Source organism: Schistocerca gregaria, chromosome 2 (genome assembly GCF_023897955.1).
Source record: "Schistocerca gregaria isolate iqSchGreg1 chromosome 2, iqSchGreg1.2, whole genome shotgun sequence".
NCBI lineage: Eukaryota > Metazoa > Arthropoda > Insecta > Orthoptera > Acrididae > Schistocerca > Schistocerca gregaria.
In genome coordinates this window covers 893957120-893973763 of record NC_064921.1, presented here as the reverse complement: position 1 = coordinate 893973763, position 16644 = coordinate 893957120, and the positions used below count along the sequence as shown (strand labels likewise).

The 16644-nt window shown below is 39.2% G+C and overlaps 1 protein-coding gene across 9 annotated transcripts in view; it reads left to right on the top strand.

The window, feature by feature from the left end:
* Positions 1-16644, top strand: part of LOC126335342 (cryptochrome-1-like) — a 184382-nt gene that overhangs the window by 98511 nt on the left and 69227 nt on the right. For 4 of the 9 annotated variants that reach the window (XM_049998518.1, XM_049998521.1, XM_049998523.1 and 1 more), the window contains exons 2-4: positions 7239-7347; positions 11078-11220; positions 14539-14723. In XM_049998518.1, coding sequence (XP_049854475.1) covers positions 7239-7347; positions 11078-11220; positions 14539-14723 — 437 coding nt within the window. Of the gene's footprint in view, positions 1-7238; positions 7348-9519; positions 9614-11074; positions 11221-14538; positions 14724-16644 lie in introns of those variants that run through there. The other 5 variants (XM_049998519.1, XM_049998517.1, XM_049998522.1 and 2 more) reach the window with 2 other exon arrangements.

Below are 16644 nucleotides of genomic sequence, written 5' to 3'. Positions count from 1 at the left end.
GCGATGTAATTAAGCAATTTTCCAGGAAGAATAGGAGCATAAAATTCATCATTTAAAGAGGAGAACCACAATTGTAACTTTTTTATACCATAAGTTGGCATTGTCTTGTGTATGTGTATAATCAATTTAAATAAAACATTCTCAAACTTTGCATGTGACTCGATTTTTTTTTTTTATTACGGTAAAAGTAAAGGTAGCTCAAGATATATTTAGCGTCCCCTCCTTGAGGGTTTTCTGTATCCGCCACTGGTTGAAACACATCAGCGCCCGTTAACAATTGCAGGTAGTCAACACGGGTCTTGACAAGGTCAACAGGGCTTTTTTACTCATAAAACTGCTTTTACAAGACATGATCCGGACGTTGGAATTAACTGGCGTTTTGCGAAGTACTCCTTGGATGATTTACGGCCAGCTGCGTCACAAATTGTTGAAGACACTACTGTTGCCATGGCTGAAAATGATGGAAGCAATGTGCGATCTTCAAGCAGAGCAAGAGCTGTGCCACGGCAGCTATACATTCCATGATCCGCCGTTGTTTCGGACAGCGTAGAGCAATCTTTCGGTACCACTATACGATCCCTCCAACCCTGTTCTAGTCGCGAATAGTGTACATGGTAGGCTTCTGTATTGGCTCTAATTTCTCGAATTTTCTCCTCGTGGTCAGTATGTGCGAGGTATGTGAGGGGAAGTAATATGTTGTCCGACTCCTCGTGAAAAGTGCTGTCCCGAAATTTCAATAGTAAATCATTCCGTGATGCACAACGCCTTTCTTGTAACGTCTGCCAGTGTTTAGCATTCCCGAAACGCTCTCTCGTCAGCTAAACGATCCCGTGACTAAACGCGCCGCTCTTCGTTGGATGTTCCCTATCTCCTCTGATGACCTACCTGACAGGGATCCCAAATAGATGAACAATACTCGAGAATCGGGCGAACAAGCGCCTTATAAGCCACTTCTTTCGTGGATGAGTTACATTTCATTGCCTACTACCACTCGTTTTTCATGGGGGCCCTCTCAAATAGCGAGTTTAATTATAATCACCCTGTAGACTGTACCGTTCATGGCGGGGTACATCGTACGCATTTGACCGATTTTCTGGCATGTGCCATTCACGTGTTGCTTCGCATCAGCGTCCTAGATTTTTAGCTTTGTCTGACTGTTCATATTCTTCTCGTAATGCACGGGATGACTCAGCTAAGACAGGCCAACACAAACATATCCACAAGGGCTAGTTACAGTGTGGGCACAAACAGTCTGAAAAGCTTGTAAGAATGCTTCAGGGTAGCTTGTGCTCAGAAATAGTTATGAAGAAAAAAAATCTATACTTTGTGCCGTTTCCGAGTAAATTAAAACTGAAGTTAGCCAATCAGACCGTTGCGCGCCGAAATTCGTGCGGCCCGCCGGAGTCGGTCGCCAAACATGTTCTTCGTTTGGTTTCCTAGAACCGAACAAGAACGCGATACGGTAGTAATGATCAATCTCGAACCAAAGGCTGAGCAGTCCCGTGCGCTATCGCCTAAGCTGTGGGAACAACTGACACTAACGGTATCTGGCGGACCACTTGAATTCAGGCGCAACTTGATTGGCCAACTCGAATACTAATTAACCCGGAAACAGCTCAACGTATCGAACATTTTTCTTAATAATCATTTTATCATTAACCTATGCTGCAAACGCCTTACAAGATTTGCAGACTGTAACTTGACACCCTGTACATGGAAATGCGGCTTCAGCAGTGTGGCGAACTGTCTGATGTATACGAGTAATTTTTAGTATTTATAGCTGCTGGATTGTGACAGCGATTCTTTTTTATTTTGTGTAATAATTTTATAGTAATTCTGTTAGAGACGACAAAAGACAAGAAAGAGCAGCTGAAGAATAACCACCCCGTGCTCCATGAGATCGAACATTATCGTCCATCAATACGAAGTTTGGGCCCACAGCACCTCGCAACAATCGGATATGAGTTCCCATGATCTCGTCTGATACCGATTCACCCGTACAGTTTCATGAAGAGGGGTCCGAGTGGTTAACATAATACCTGACCACACCATTAGGGATCCTCCTCAACATCGCTCTCTTTCCACAATGTTTCGGTCCCGAAATCGAGTTTACGTTCCCTCCAGATGCGAATTGAGCGAGAATCACTCTCTAGAGTAAACCGGGACTCTTCTGTGAAAATAACATTGGCCCACTCTTCGACCGTCCCAGTGGCATGTTGTGTAAACAACATTGGCCCATTTCGATGACTCCACTCTAGACGTTCGTTCCTGTGAAGATGAGTCAGCGGTAGATGCAGCAGGTCTCCGACAATAAAGGCCACTCTGCCAAAGCCTTGTGCACACCGTTTGTCTCGATACAACACGTCCAGTAGATGCTGCGAGCTCACACGCCAGTTGCCTTGCAGTACTCGGGCGGTATTGTCGTGCCCTTACAGCCAAATAACGCTCCTCTCTTCAGAAATCATACGTGATCGATGCTTCGATATACAGTTTCAGTTTCTATGGACTGACGCCACATCCGAGAAACAACAGAAGATTCACATTAAGCCATCAGGCCATATCAGTTTGCGACTGCCCTGCATTCTTTCTTTCTATGGCTCTCCACTACAGAGAGTCTGGTAGGTATCTTCTCTGTATCATAGCGCACCGTCTGTGACTGTGTACACAGTGATTATAGATGTGAAGTTACTACCTCGTTTCATAAGTGCCCTGACGTCATCGTTAGGATGGTTGCCAGTTGACCGGAATGCCATCTTCCGTGCATAACACGATCGTACGGACATCTGGTTGACAGTTGGTATGATTTATGTCGTGAATTAGACACAGGACGGGTAAGTAGCGCGGTTGTTGCTTTAACTTTAGACAACAATGTATTTCAGTCCATCTTCTCAGAGAATCACGCGCCCTTTCAAATACATTCATATTTCGTCACATACATTGGTCACACGTTCCTGTATAGTCCGCACATTGTTGATGCGTTGGTCATTCGCCGAGCCTTTTTAATGTCCCCATAGCCAGAAATTCAACTGCTTCAGGTCTGGTGAAGGGGATGGCCATGGTACCGGACCTCCTGGGCCATGAAACGTTGCAGTGAGGTACTGCCTCATTGTCGAGTTCCGAGCGTGGATTTTGCCAGGGACTGAGCGGCAGGTGTTCCTGTCGAAGGAAATTCATTCAGTTGACCTGAGTGAGAGGGAGATTTGATTGTCAGGCGTGAATTTCCTGAGGTAGATATAGTTGATTTGAGGAGAATAACCATCAGAATCTCAATTTGCAGAGTGACTTTTCTAAGTGAGGTGCCTCCACATTATAAAGTCAATTCCTTACGCAGAGACAGTGATTACTTATCGCTATTCCGACTGCTAACTGAAATCCTCGTGTAAATCTAAGATCAAAAGAGCCTGGAAGCTATCTAACTCCAGGCTGTAACTCAAACTGCTACCGTTTACTATCTCACTTCTACCGACTTCTTTCTACATGTTTCTGTGATCATAGCCCCTAGTTCCTAGTATTTTGTCCGCCTTCACCTTCGATCCCACAAGTCCCTGACATGACGTGGCGTCGCAGGCTTCACACCGCCTCATTGGCTATCTTGGTTCGTTATTCTCCAGAAATCTTTCAGAGTGTGAGAGGAGAGGGTAGAAAGCCCTTCCCTACATGGATACAGAATGCGTCCTGAACCTTCCATTGGTTTGTCATGACGTAGCGTAGTCTCCAACACAAGCCCCTCTCTCTTTCTTTTTTTCCCTCTGCTTCATTTGTTACCCTTTTATTGCCGAAGGACTTTGCTTAATTTATTATGCCACCTTATTTATCCTTTACTGTCTAAGCCCTTTGCTTCATTAATTCTATCATCAAACTTATCGTTTCCTGTCTAAGGACTTCACTTCATAGATTATGTTACCACATTTATTCTTTTATCGCCTAAGGACTTCGTCTCAAATATCTCGTCAAATAACTTATTTCAGTAGGCCTTCCATATCGCGCTCTTCTGGCCAAACATGTATGTACTCGGGATCTCTTCTTCCACGGCAAAATTCCGTCTCTGCTATCGATATCGTTTACAGAACTTGTCTTTTCGCTATGGACACGACAGCATGACCCTTAGAAAATAATTGGTGCGGCGTCGTGCATATACCACAGTCGTCTTTCTGTTAGGGTAAAGTACTCCAATAGCGCTGGCAGTTCATCGCTCAGAAATCGTGATACACAGCACAGGCTAATCTGTTTGGTAACGTGTGTGGCTCCATCCCAATATGTATGTTGTTGACAATTCCTGCCCATACGTTGCGTTGATACTGAAACGATACTGATGTCTCATGCCCGTGATTTCCAAGGATTTGGTTTTGCACACACGTGCGTGTTGTAATTTACTGTGTCATCTCTTGTGAATCGTCCCTCATCTATAAATAAAATGCAGCATCTGAATTGCGGATCATCAACGGCCAGAATCTCAATTCTCAACAGGTATTTATTTCCGAACCAAGGGCGCCCATATCCTTGGCCAACGACCATCTCCCCCACCTTTGCGGCCTAGTTCTCATCGAAAGCGAAAAAAACCTAGTTTATTCAGGTGTTTTTATTTCGAGAAAAGTATTTAAAAAAGTCGTTAATACGCAGGTTTTTGCGTGGTTGGAATTGGAACTTGTTATGGCTACTTACAGGTACCCATTCGTCTTCCCAAATATTAAAAATACCCCATACCCCACAAGTATAGGCTCCCCTAAATAAAAAAAATTTAAAAAAGCGTAAAAGCGCCCTTGTTCCTGACATATCATTATAGGAAATTTTCTTCTAGTTTGACCAGTAATTTATGTGACTCTTAGTTTTAAAACACTCACTATAAGCCTTGTGCAAGGACTGGCGAAACACTAATGTTTGAGCGGACGTGTTACATATATAAGTGGGACGTAAGAAGGGTAACAAGTTCAATAACGTGAAGCAGCGTATCACATAGTATCACTTTTAGGCAGAGCAAAAGATGCGTTTCATCCCCTTGGAAACTACGGTTTGATTGTCTTGTCCGTTTCTATTTCGAAACTGGAGCAGATCCCCGAATGTTAACTACTTAGGTATTCAGAGCTGCAGAAAAGCATTTTGTTCGTCATTCACCGCTCGTTTCCGTTGCAGGTACAGTGACAGTAATCACAATTGTTGTTGTTGTCGTTGTTGTTGTGGTCTTCAGTCCTGAGACTGGTTTGATGCAGCTCTCCATGCTACTCTATCCTGTGCAAGCTTCTTCATCTCCCAGTACCTACTGCTACCTAAATCCTTCTGCATCTGCTTAGTGTATTCATCTCTTGGTCTCCCTCTACGATTTTTACTCTCAACGCTGCACTCCAATGCTAAATTTGTGATCCCTTGATGCCTCAGGACATGTCCTACCAACCGGCCCCTTCTTCTTGTCAAGTTGTACCACAAACTTCTCTTCTCCCCAATTCTATTCAATTCTTCCTCATTAACTATGTGATCTACCCATCTAATCTTCAACATTCTTCTGTAGCACCACATTTCGAAAGCTTCTATTCTCTTCTTGTCCAAAACTATTTATCGTCCATGTTTCACTACCATACATGGCTACACTCCATACAAAGACTTTCAGAGACGACTTTCTGACACTTAAATCTATACTCGATGTTAACAAATTTCTCTTCTTCAGAAACGCTTTCCTCGCCTTTGCCAGTCTACATTTTATATCTTCTCTACTTCAACCATCATCAGTTATTTTGCTCCCCAAATAGCAAAACTCCTTTACTAGTTTAAGTGTCTCATTTCCCAATCTAATTCCCTCAACATCACCCACTTAATTCGACTACATTCCATTGTCCTCGTTTTGCTTTTGTTGATGTTCATCTTATACCCTCCTTTCAAGACACTGTCCATTCCGTTCAACTGCTCGTCCAAGTCCTTTGCTGTCTCTAACAGAATTACAATGTCATCGGCGAACGTCAAAGTTTTTATTTCTTCTCCATGGACTTTAATACCTATTCTGATATTTTCTTTTGTTTCCTTTACTGCTTGCTCAATATACATATTGAATAACATCGGGGAGAGGCTACAACCCTGTCTCACTCCCTTCCCAACCACTGCTTCCCTTTCATGCCCCTCGACTCTTATAACTGCCATCTGGTTTCTGTACAAATTCTAAATAGCCTTTCGCTCCCTGCATTTTATCCCTGCCACTTTTAAAATTTGAAAGAGAATATTCCAGTCAACATTGTCAAAATCTTTCTCTAAGTCTACAAATGCGAGAAACGTAGGTTTGCCTTACGTGTTGCAATATTTCTACGGAATCCAAACTGATCTTCCCCGAGGTCGGCTTCTACCAGTTTTCCATTCGTCTGTAAAGAATTCGTGTTAGTATTTTGCAGCTGGGGCTTATAAAACTGATAGTTCGGTAACACCTGCTTTCTTGGTACGTTAATATAAGACAGTTTACAACATTTAGGTGACTGATGAGTAAAGCACACTCGCGTGAATGAGATACCTGATCCCATTTAGAAAAACATAAGCAATTATACTTACCAGAAGTTATTCACACTTAAATGTCTAGAAAGACGGCAATTGTTTCACACTTTTCCGTGCACAAGCACGAAATGACCAGTACTAAAATCATTTGTGCCGTATGTCAGTCGTTATTCCTGCGTTTTCTGTTCTAAGTTGTGCATGAAGAGCATTTTTGTAATCGAATTTGAATATAGTGATACTTTCCACCGTGACATGACACTGGTCGAGACTGCCCGCACACAAAGCCTGCGTGAGCTCACTGTTGCGCATCCAAACACAATCTCTCAGAAAAGATCGTCAAATGTGGGTAGTATTCGTACACACGTAACTATTCTCTGTTTTACAGTACAAATTATGTTGACAATATAAACGTGTAGAATGATTGTTGCACACCGCGGAGTTTCTCCAATGAGCCCTCCTTCCTGTAATTGCTCGACCGTAAAGTTATTAATAAAAACAGTAAGTGAATTTTCTGTGCAAGTATAAATAAATAAATACGTAAATACAGGACAAATACATTTAATATTAATTGCTTGGTCTTACACTTAGTGCAAAATGTAAACAAATAGAGTTCTATTAATGTCCTAGATGACAATTCTGGTGGGATGTTGGTGATATGTGCAGTATACTATGCTTGGTCCACAGGTATTCCTACATTTTAGAAAATATTTCCCGCTGATTATTTTAGTTTTTCAGATTGCTGTACTAGGCTTTTTCATTTTATTTTTCAGGTTTCTTCTCCAGTGTCTCGAAGACCTCGATTCTAGCTTGCGGAAGCTCAATTCTCGGCTGTTCGTCATTAGAGGGCAGCCAGCTGATGCCCTTCCAAAATTGTTTAAGGCAAGTTATTTCCATGCTGTTACTCAAAGCTTAAAAGTGCCAGGTATATTGTTTCATTCTTGTGGCAAAAATTCATTTTTTTTGCTGCTTGGAATGAAGGAAAGAAAATTAAAGGATAACGTAGGACAGGGTATGGTAATAGACACTACTGTGACAAATATTTATCCACTGATACAATTGCTAAGCAATTTCTCACTAATATATCCTTCGACCATTCATTAGTCATCTGTGTAATATAAAATGTTGCAACGATATATTAAATTGTGTGACAAAACAATAAAAGACTGATATTGCTTAGTGATGTTACATACATAAGTCTACAAAAATTACTGATTTAATTTGCTTGAGTTTCATCAATATAAGGAGTATAATACGTACAAAAAGTCAAAAAATTTTAAATAAATCTTGGTTTACAACTGTCATTCCAAGTTTATTGCAGTACTCTAGCTTTATCATTATCTAAATGTTCTGTAACTGACTAATAACAATTTTGCATAAGGATGGCATGTAATTTTCTTTTCAGCATATCCTGTTTTATACTATGAAAGCTTATGGCATGTAATTTTCTTTTCAGCATATCTTATTTTGTACTATTAAAGGTTTGCACTTTTAATCTATTATGAATTTACAGAGCCATTTACTGAGAGGTTGAGGTTTGGGAATAGAGATTTAATCTGTCTAATCAAATTTGGAACTGATATGTTCAATAACAAACAAACTTTTGTTGAAATATGCAATTTATACCTGAACAGTGGTTGCATTTCCTCAAGATATAGTTGACGTCCTGTAGGATGACTGCTGGCTTGTTTCTTCAACCTGTATCTGTTAAAACCGCTTAAGAGTTCATTAGGAGCAGAAAACATGAGCTACAGGAGTTCAGCATAGAGCAGGGTGGGAGATAGGTAGTGTTTTCTGTTTGTGGGCTGGTTCCAGAGTTCTTGGTTACACAGCACTAGCATGGAGGAGCAGCTCATGATAGATAATTCCCCTGCTCCCTCCCTCCATACACCCATCAAATGAACCTTTCATGGAGGCAGCTTCATCCTAGAAAAGTAGGATTGTGGGGGGGGGGGGGGGGGAATTAGGTTGTAGAATATCAGATATCAACTAGATATGGTATACTACAGAAACTCACAATCAGAAAAAGAAAAAATGGTCTTTCAGAGGAAGACCTCTGGCTTCTGTAGGTGGAGGGGTTACAATTGATTATTCCCCTCCCACCTCCCGCTGTGTACGCCTAATCTAAATGAATACATAACAACCTGAGACAAAAGCAAGTGCAAATGTGAGTAAAAACAATTACAGTCACTTGATATAGTGTGAAAGGTGCAGCTGTCTGTATTTGCTCACTAGCTCATCATAGTCTGGAGTCTGGTTGCATTCCTAATGCAATTTAGATAACTGTGACTAACTGATTGTCAACCATCATATCCGAATGCAGGTTACATTTCCTTTGGTTCATGACCAAAATGCCTTATGGTATTCCTTAATTTTCTCTTTCCACTTTTTCACAGTTACAAACTTTTCATATATATTGTTTGTGATGTTTTTATTTTATTTGTTTTATATAAATTATATAGTTAGGTACTGTGTCACCACCTACTTGGATCTTGGAATACCATACAAAAACATATTATGTTTGCCTACTGGGAATATGGTTCTGAGAATTTAAAATTCATTTGCTTTTATAGCAATCAGAGGACACAGTATAGCTTTTCAAATACCTTTGTGGTTTTTACAGCTCTTCTTTTATAGTAATATTAAATATGCTGCTGGTTTCATATGCTTTCTTGTAATGACAGATATCTGGTAATGAAGGATCTATGAACAAAAAGCACTTTATTGCTTCCAATGACAAACTTCTCTGCCTTTAAAAAGAGGGAGACAAACACACAGAGTGATGTGAACCTTTGTCCTATTTTGTCATAGGTGGTATTTATTCTTTTCATAATTATTTTATATTTAGATATCAGTATGATTTGTCACTACACTGGGGGTAGAAAACAAAGAAATATTGCCGTTTATTCACCATAACATAGGCCTAGTGCAACATCACTACCATTCCTTTGGCAAAATTCTGTAAGTTTAGTTTGTGCAGTTTTTACAGACTGGCCTTGCATTCACGAGGATGGAGTTACTAATCCCCATCCAGGTGACCTGGTTTAGGTTTTCCTGATATCCCTAAATTACTTTAAGCAAATGCTGGAATATTTTCTGCTATAAGACTATGGATGTCTACAAGTCGCATTCTTGTCAAGCAAGACCTGTAAGTATGTAAATGCATGTATATCTGAATTATGTTTTTTGTTTGTCAACCATAATGTAGTGAAATCTACAGTATCATTTTAAAAGTGATTGACTGTGAACAAATGTAAATGCATGTATATTTTAATTATGTCATTTTTTCTTCATCCATAACACCATGAAATGTCCAATAGACTTGCAAAAATGGCTGATTGATGAAAAAAACTACCAGTACTACTACTACCACCAACACTGTAGTGGAATAATAGATTCTCATCATCATTTGCTACAAATGAAACTGTGGAGCTGAGTTAATAGAACTGGGAAAAAGAGTGAGAGTGACAGGGGAGGGGGAAGGAGATAGATAGATAGATAGATAGAGAGAGAGAGAGAGAGAGAGAGATAGAGAGCAGGTGGTGCAGACCTCAAGTTTTTAAAAGGAATAATTACTTTTTTCAAGGTGCAAAATAATTTAACTAGACATGAAGAGGGCAGGGGGGGGGGGGGGGGGGGGGGTTCAGGGGTGATCAGCAAGAATGAGTATTGTGGGGAGAGAAATTACAGGAAGTAACAGATCAAAATACAAAAGAAGTTTGAGTTAACACTAACTCCTTTGAAATAATTTGAGCATGCTTTCCCCACTGTGTGTACTTTGTTTTAATAGCTGTCTCCTACTTGACTATTACTCCAGTAGCTCAAGAGCCAAAGTGTTTTGTCTTTTTTTGTACATACCTGTTCTACAGGAGCAAAAGTTTTGTCTATTTGCAAGCTGAATAATGTGTATTTTTGATGACTTGTGATATTGTTAATTATAAGGAGCACTATAAGACTAACAAAAGCCACCAATAGACATCTGTACATCTGTTATTTACCCAGTAACACAACTCAAAAGTCAACACAAACAAATTAATGTCTTTCCTGTGATTTAGATCAGACACTTGAACTAACTACTCATATTTAAGAGAATTGTGTGTGTGTGTGTGTGTGTGTGTGTGTGTGTGTGTGTGTGTGTGAGAGAGAGAGAGAGAGAGAGAGAGAGAGAGAGAGAGAGAGAGAGAGAGAGAGAGAGAGAAGGGGGGGGGGGGGGGGGGAGCAGGAGTGAATGAGTTTGGGGAATTGTTGTTGCATCATTCACAAGTACAGTAATTTACTTTCACTCTGTTTTTAGATGGGATGTAATTGTCAATAAAAGATTTCTGTTATGCTATATAACTGAATCTGAAATAACAGAGAAGGGCAGATAAGTTTTGTATTTAAGAGTAAGTTAACCATTATGTGTATAAAATCACTGGAACTCAAAAGTAAAGTCTGTAGAAACAAAGATTTACCTCACAATTAGAATTAGTGATGATTACAATATATAGTGAGTGACCTGGTTTTTTAATGTAACTTATTAGTGGTCAGTATTCTACAAAAATTTAATGAAGATGAAAATTTTTCTTGATCTGAAGGATGAATAAAACAGAGATGCTAATCTTTTTAGCAGGAATGGGGGACAACGAACTTGACCTTTGAGGAAGATCCTGAACCATTTGGAAAAGTGCGTGATCAGAACATAATGGCAATGTGCAGAGAAATGGGAATCTCAGTAATTTCCATAGCTTCACACACACTGTACAGTCTTGATACGTGAGTAAATTTTGTGATTCATTAATTTAGTTGTCAGAGTTGTTTCAGTTATTATATTTTGTTCTTTGGTGCTACTGATTTTTCTGTCACTGTGCCTAATATTTGGGATTATTGTTGAAACTTTTAAGATAAACTGACAAAATTTCTCTTAAAATTAGATTTTTTCACAGTAATGGTCTTTTTGGTAATTGTATAAGACAATCATTTGTAGCCTTCTAAGCAAAAGTAGAAAAACTTTGATTATTACTAACAGTAGCTAAGTGTTATTTTATGCATGTTTGTCTATTTATTTATATATTTATTGTCCTCTGAATCAATATTGTGCATGATATGCACATGGTGATGCATAAACATGCATTTGATGTTGGACATTATGATAATTTGCTGGCATGAAGTAATATGCCGTAAGTTTACACAAACATGAGCTTAAATACATATTTTCTGATAAGTTATGAACAGACAAATTTATGAATACACAAATTACATACTCAGTTACAAATTTGTATTTTAGTGCTGTATTCCTCTCACACATATACACAACAGTACCTGGTTGGATATTCTTTCTTCACTTAATTTGCTTAGTACCAGATGATATAGATGCAAAATTTTTGCACATACTTGCATTAATGTTTTACTCTTGACAAAATTCTTTGCTGCAGTTTGTTTATGTTTCTTTCCACCCATGTGGAGCAGAAATTCACTTGCACTGTAGAAACAATGATCAAGTAGGAATGATTTTAATTTTTTATTAAATACAGTCAGGGACTTACTCTTTTTTTTTTTTTATTTCTGATGGCAGGCTATTATATATTTTAATGCCTTTGTTGAAGGGAGAGTTTTTAAAGGCAGTGGTGCGCATTTCTTTAACATGGAGTTTCATTTTCTGTCTAGTACCGTAGTCATGGACATTTACATTGTTATTAATTGTTGCAATATTACTTTTTACCAAGTTGCATAGTTCTAGTATATACAGGCTGCCAAGGGGTAGGATGAGCAACTTTTTTAAGAGAGGTCTGCAGCTAGTGTGAATCTTAACTCATTCCAACATCCCTAACATTTGCCTTCACAGCGGAGTCTACAGAATGTGATAAATATGAATTGTTCAAGTCAAGACTGTCATAGATATGCAATACTATTATGCTTTGTAATTTATTTAGACTTAGGCATTAAACATAATAAGGTACCCATGAAATAATGATGCAGTGATCTTACATTTTATTTGCTAGGCTTTCAATAATTTTTCAGCTTTGTGAGTAAATAAGTCTGAGTCTGCTCACTCACTATTTCATTTCAGGCTGGTACTTCATCCATTGATTCCATCTTTGAATCCTTTGTGGCAGCTTCTTGCATTTCTTGGTAAACAGTTTACAAAGTACTTTGCTATGCACCTGTCAGTGATATCTGGTGTATAACGACCAATACTTTCTCCTCTGTCATTTCGGTGCCTTTTGATCATGTTACATTGTCTATGTAGAGCTTTTTTGCTTTGTGGTTTCAATATTGAAAATTTTTCATGCCACTTACAGAAAGGAATTCTCAAGCATCCAACACAATCAGTCACTGTTACATTTCCACATTAATACATCTCTTGTAAGCAGCAGGGAGATAATAGGAAATTAATAGATCTAAGATATTATATAGAGAAGAGTGTGGAGTTTTTATGTTGATCTGTGAAGCTCATGAATGTATCTGCGAAAGCCATATGCACAAAAAATGAGCATTAGGCAGAGTCATATCATTTATGGCTGAATTATATAATTGTTGGATCACAGGCAACTCCATTTGAAATGTTAATGATTAAAAAGCATTAAAACTGAAAGAAAAATGCAGTTAAAACACATTATGAATATGAAGAACTCGTTACAAGATACAGAGAAAGGAGAAAAGGTGTAATGTCCTGCAGTGAAGAAAGATTTGTATATCTATGAAAGCACATAACAGGAGAGCAGAGAAATGAAAAACAGATGCTGAAAGTATGATTTTCCCTTCAAAAGTCTGATCCAAGTGATCATTCCAGCAAGTGAAAACAGTTTTTCAGACAAATACTAAATTCCATTTAACACTTCCTTACTTTCTGTTTCTGCCCAGTTTGCCTTCCATACTGGTACTGACCTTACGTGTCATCCTACTACCTTGTGCTTCTGATTGCTTTCTCACATGTTATCTATTTTCCACTGTTCTCAGTTACCTCACTGTGCACCAGCTTGTCTCCTTAAGACTACATTCTTTTCATTGTTTTGCATACTGTATTTCAAAGTGCTAATGGAATTAATGACATACAAAAGTGACAGACTGATTCTTGTGTAATAAGAGTAGTTAAATATTTGCTTCAAAACTTCAGAGAAACTTACAAAATGTATATGATAAAATTAAGTTATCTCCAGTTTGACAACATCTGCAGAAATTAACTTTCCATCTCTACCTTGGCAAAATCTGTAGAAATTATTACCACTAATATGACTCTGCATTAATTTACTGGTCTCTCTCAGCTTCTAACATACCTCTTTCTTCCATGCATTCCTTATCTATAATTTGATTCACTTAAGTAATGTAAGGAGTAAAGGTAAGCAACTCACTGTGTAGTTCAGGCACTTGGTAGTCGATAGAGACATAAGCAAGACTGAAAATGTTGCTAAGCTTTCGGATACCGTCCTTCTTCAGAACTAACTGGTACCATAAACACACACACACAGACCTGTGTGGCTACATTGTTCCAGCTGTGTTCATTGTTGCAGCACTGCAATTTACATTTTGCTATCGCTTTACTCTACTGTTCTGCCAATTAGATCTTTACCCCTTGCGTCTTTCTTAAGAAAGTAACAGATCTTCCTCCTCACCCAGAATGGTGCCCCTATTGCTGTTACCCCCTGTCTAATCTTCTCCCCCCCCCCCCCCCCCCCCCCCTTTTCAGTTCCGTTTTCACTTTACTTCTCTCTATAAATCTTCTTACAACTAAAATGTTACAGGGGTTATTACGGTCTGTATATCATCTTGTATATAATCTTTTACATGTACCTCTACACTCCTCAAGCCAACTTACAGGGTGTGATGGAGAATACATCCACTACCACTATCATTTTCCCCTTCCCTGTTCCACTTCTGGGAAGAACAATTTTCTACAAGCTCCACGCCAGTTCTAGTTTTTCTTATGTTTTAGCTGCCATCAGTTCTGAAGCACCATCACCTTTCTTCTGCTCCCAGGATTGCCCACTTTTGGGATCATTTCAAATTCTGGTTTATCACCTTATCAGAAATATTGTGTTAAAGTAAAATCCCTTTTATTGCACTTGTAGATTGATGTAATATATGTTTTTACAGGATCATTGAAAAAAATGGAGGGAAAGCACCTTTAACTTACCACCAGTTTCAAAATATAGTGGCTTCCATGGACTCACCACCTCCAGCTGAACCCAGTATCACACCAGCATGCGTGAAAGATAAATTTACCCCCATTTCTGATGACCATGACGAACGATTTGGTGTTCCTACCTTAGAGGAATTAGGTAACATTGTTATTAAAGTTTTAATTGCTACAGTAAATTGGCTAAGTACCTTAAATGTGTTTTTTTCTTTACTCTGAAGAATTGGTATGCAAGTTATATTGAAGGCACTGAACAATGGATATATATATAATCTTTTACGTGTGTGTGTGTGTGTGTGTGTGTGAGTGTGTGTGTGTGTGTGTGTGAATGGAAAAGGGGGGGGGGGGCATGTGGTAACACCAGTATTTCTTCTTCCCATTGTCTCAACTTAGTCATCCATAAACTGATAAAAAAGAGACTTATCTTTTCGATCTTCTTGTATGTTGAATGCCAGTAAAACTTTTTTTGTTCAGACCTCTTTTACACTTCTAGTTAAGAATATGATAGAATATGTGTGTGGTATTTTTAATGTTCAAACATGTATTTGAGGCCTTTGCATTTTTCATGTGTTAGTTTGTTCTTTGTGTTGGAATGTTTGGATCTTGATGCGTGAATGGTTTGCTAGATTTTCAGTCATGTAAAACTGTTACTATCCCTATTAATGAACTATTCATTATGAAAGCGAGAATTGAATATTGACAACATATACAACAAAGAAGAGCACTAAAGGGAAATAACGTGGACATTACTGACTGGCACACAAATTAAAAACATTATTGAACCAATACCAGAGAAGGAAAGTTGCTACTCACCATATAGCGGAGATGCTGAGTTGTGACAGGCACAACAAAAAGATTCACACAATTGTAGCTTTCAACCATAAAGGCCTTTGTCAGCAGTAGACACGCACACGCATGCATGCACGCACGCACGCGCGCACGCACACACACACACACACACACACACACACACAACACACACTCATGCAAATGCAACTTGCACACACGTCTGCGGTCTCAAGAGAGCTGAAACCACACTGCCAGCAGCAGTGGCGAATGGGTAGGGGTCAGGAGGTGGCTGGGGCGGGGAGGGGGAGGGATAGTATGGTGTGAGTAGCAGGCACTGAAGTGTTCCAGTTTAGATGGAGGGCAGGAGAGAATATGCGGAGGGGGAGGTGGTAAGTAGTGAAAAGGAGAGAAATAAAAAGAAATTAAAAGACTGGGTGTGACAATGAAATGACGGCTGTGTAGAGCTGGAATGGGAACAGAGAGGGGGCTGGATGGGTGAGGACAGTGACTAATGAAGGTTGAGGCCAGGAGAGTTACGGGAATGTAGGATGTATTGCAGGGAAAGTTCCTACCTGTGTAATTCAGAAAAGCTGGTGTTGGTGGGAAGGATCCATATGACACAGGCTGTGAAGCAGTAATTGAGATGAGGGATATCATGTTCCAAACCGACACCAGCTTTTCTGAATTGCACAGGTGGGAACTCTCCCTGCAATACATCCTATATTCACGTAACCCTCCTGGCCTCAACCTTCATTAGTCACTGTCCTCACCCATCCAGCCCCCTCCCTGAGCTGTTTGTTGGAAAAAGAGATATATTATTTAGGAAAAATTTCATTAAGGAGTAAATATACTGAGAGGCAGTAGTTAGTATACCCAGTTCTTTGAAGAGGTTTCTACAAGACGTCCATGAGTTTACTCCACAAATAATACGTATTACATGCTTTTGGACTCTGAAAACTTTTGTTTGACTTGAAGAGTTACCCCAAAATATTATACCATATGACATTATGGAATGAAAGTAGGCAAAGTATGCAAGATTTTTCACTTTTATGTTGCCTATGTCTGCTAACACTCGAATTGCAAATACAGATTTGTTAAGGCGTTTCTGCAGTTCTGTAGTGTGCTCCTCCCAACTGAATTTATTACCAAGTTGTAATCCCAGAAATTTAAGACTGTCAACCTCTTCTATCTGCTCTTCTTTTTGCTTTATGCATATGCTGAGTGGAAAGCTCTAACAGGTTCTGATTTGCATATAGTGAGTCTTTTCGATGTTT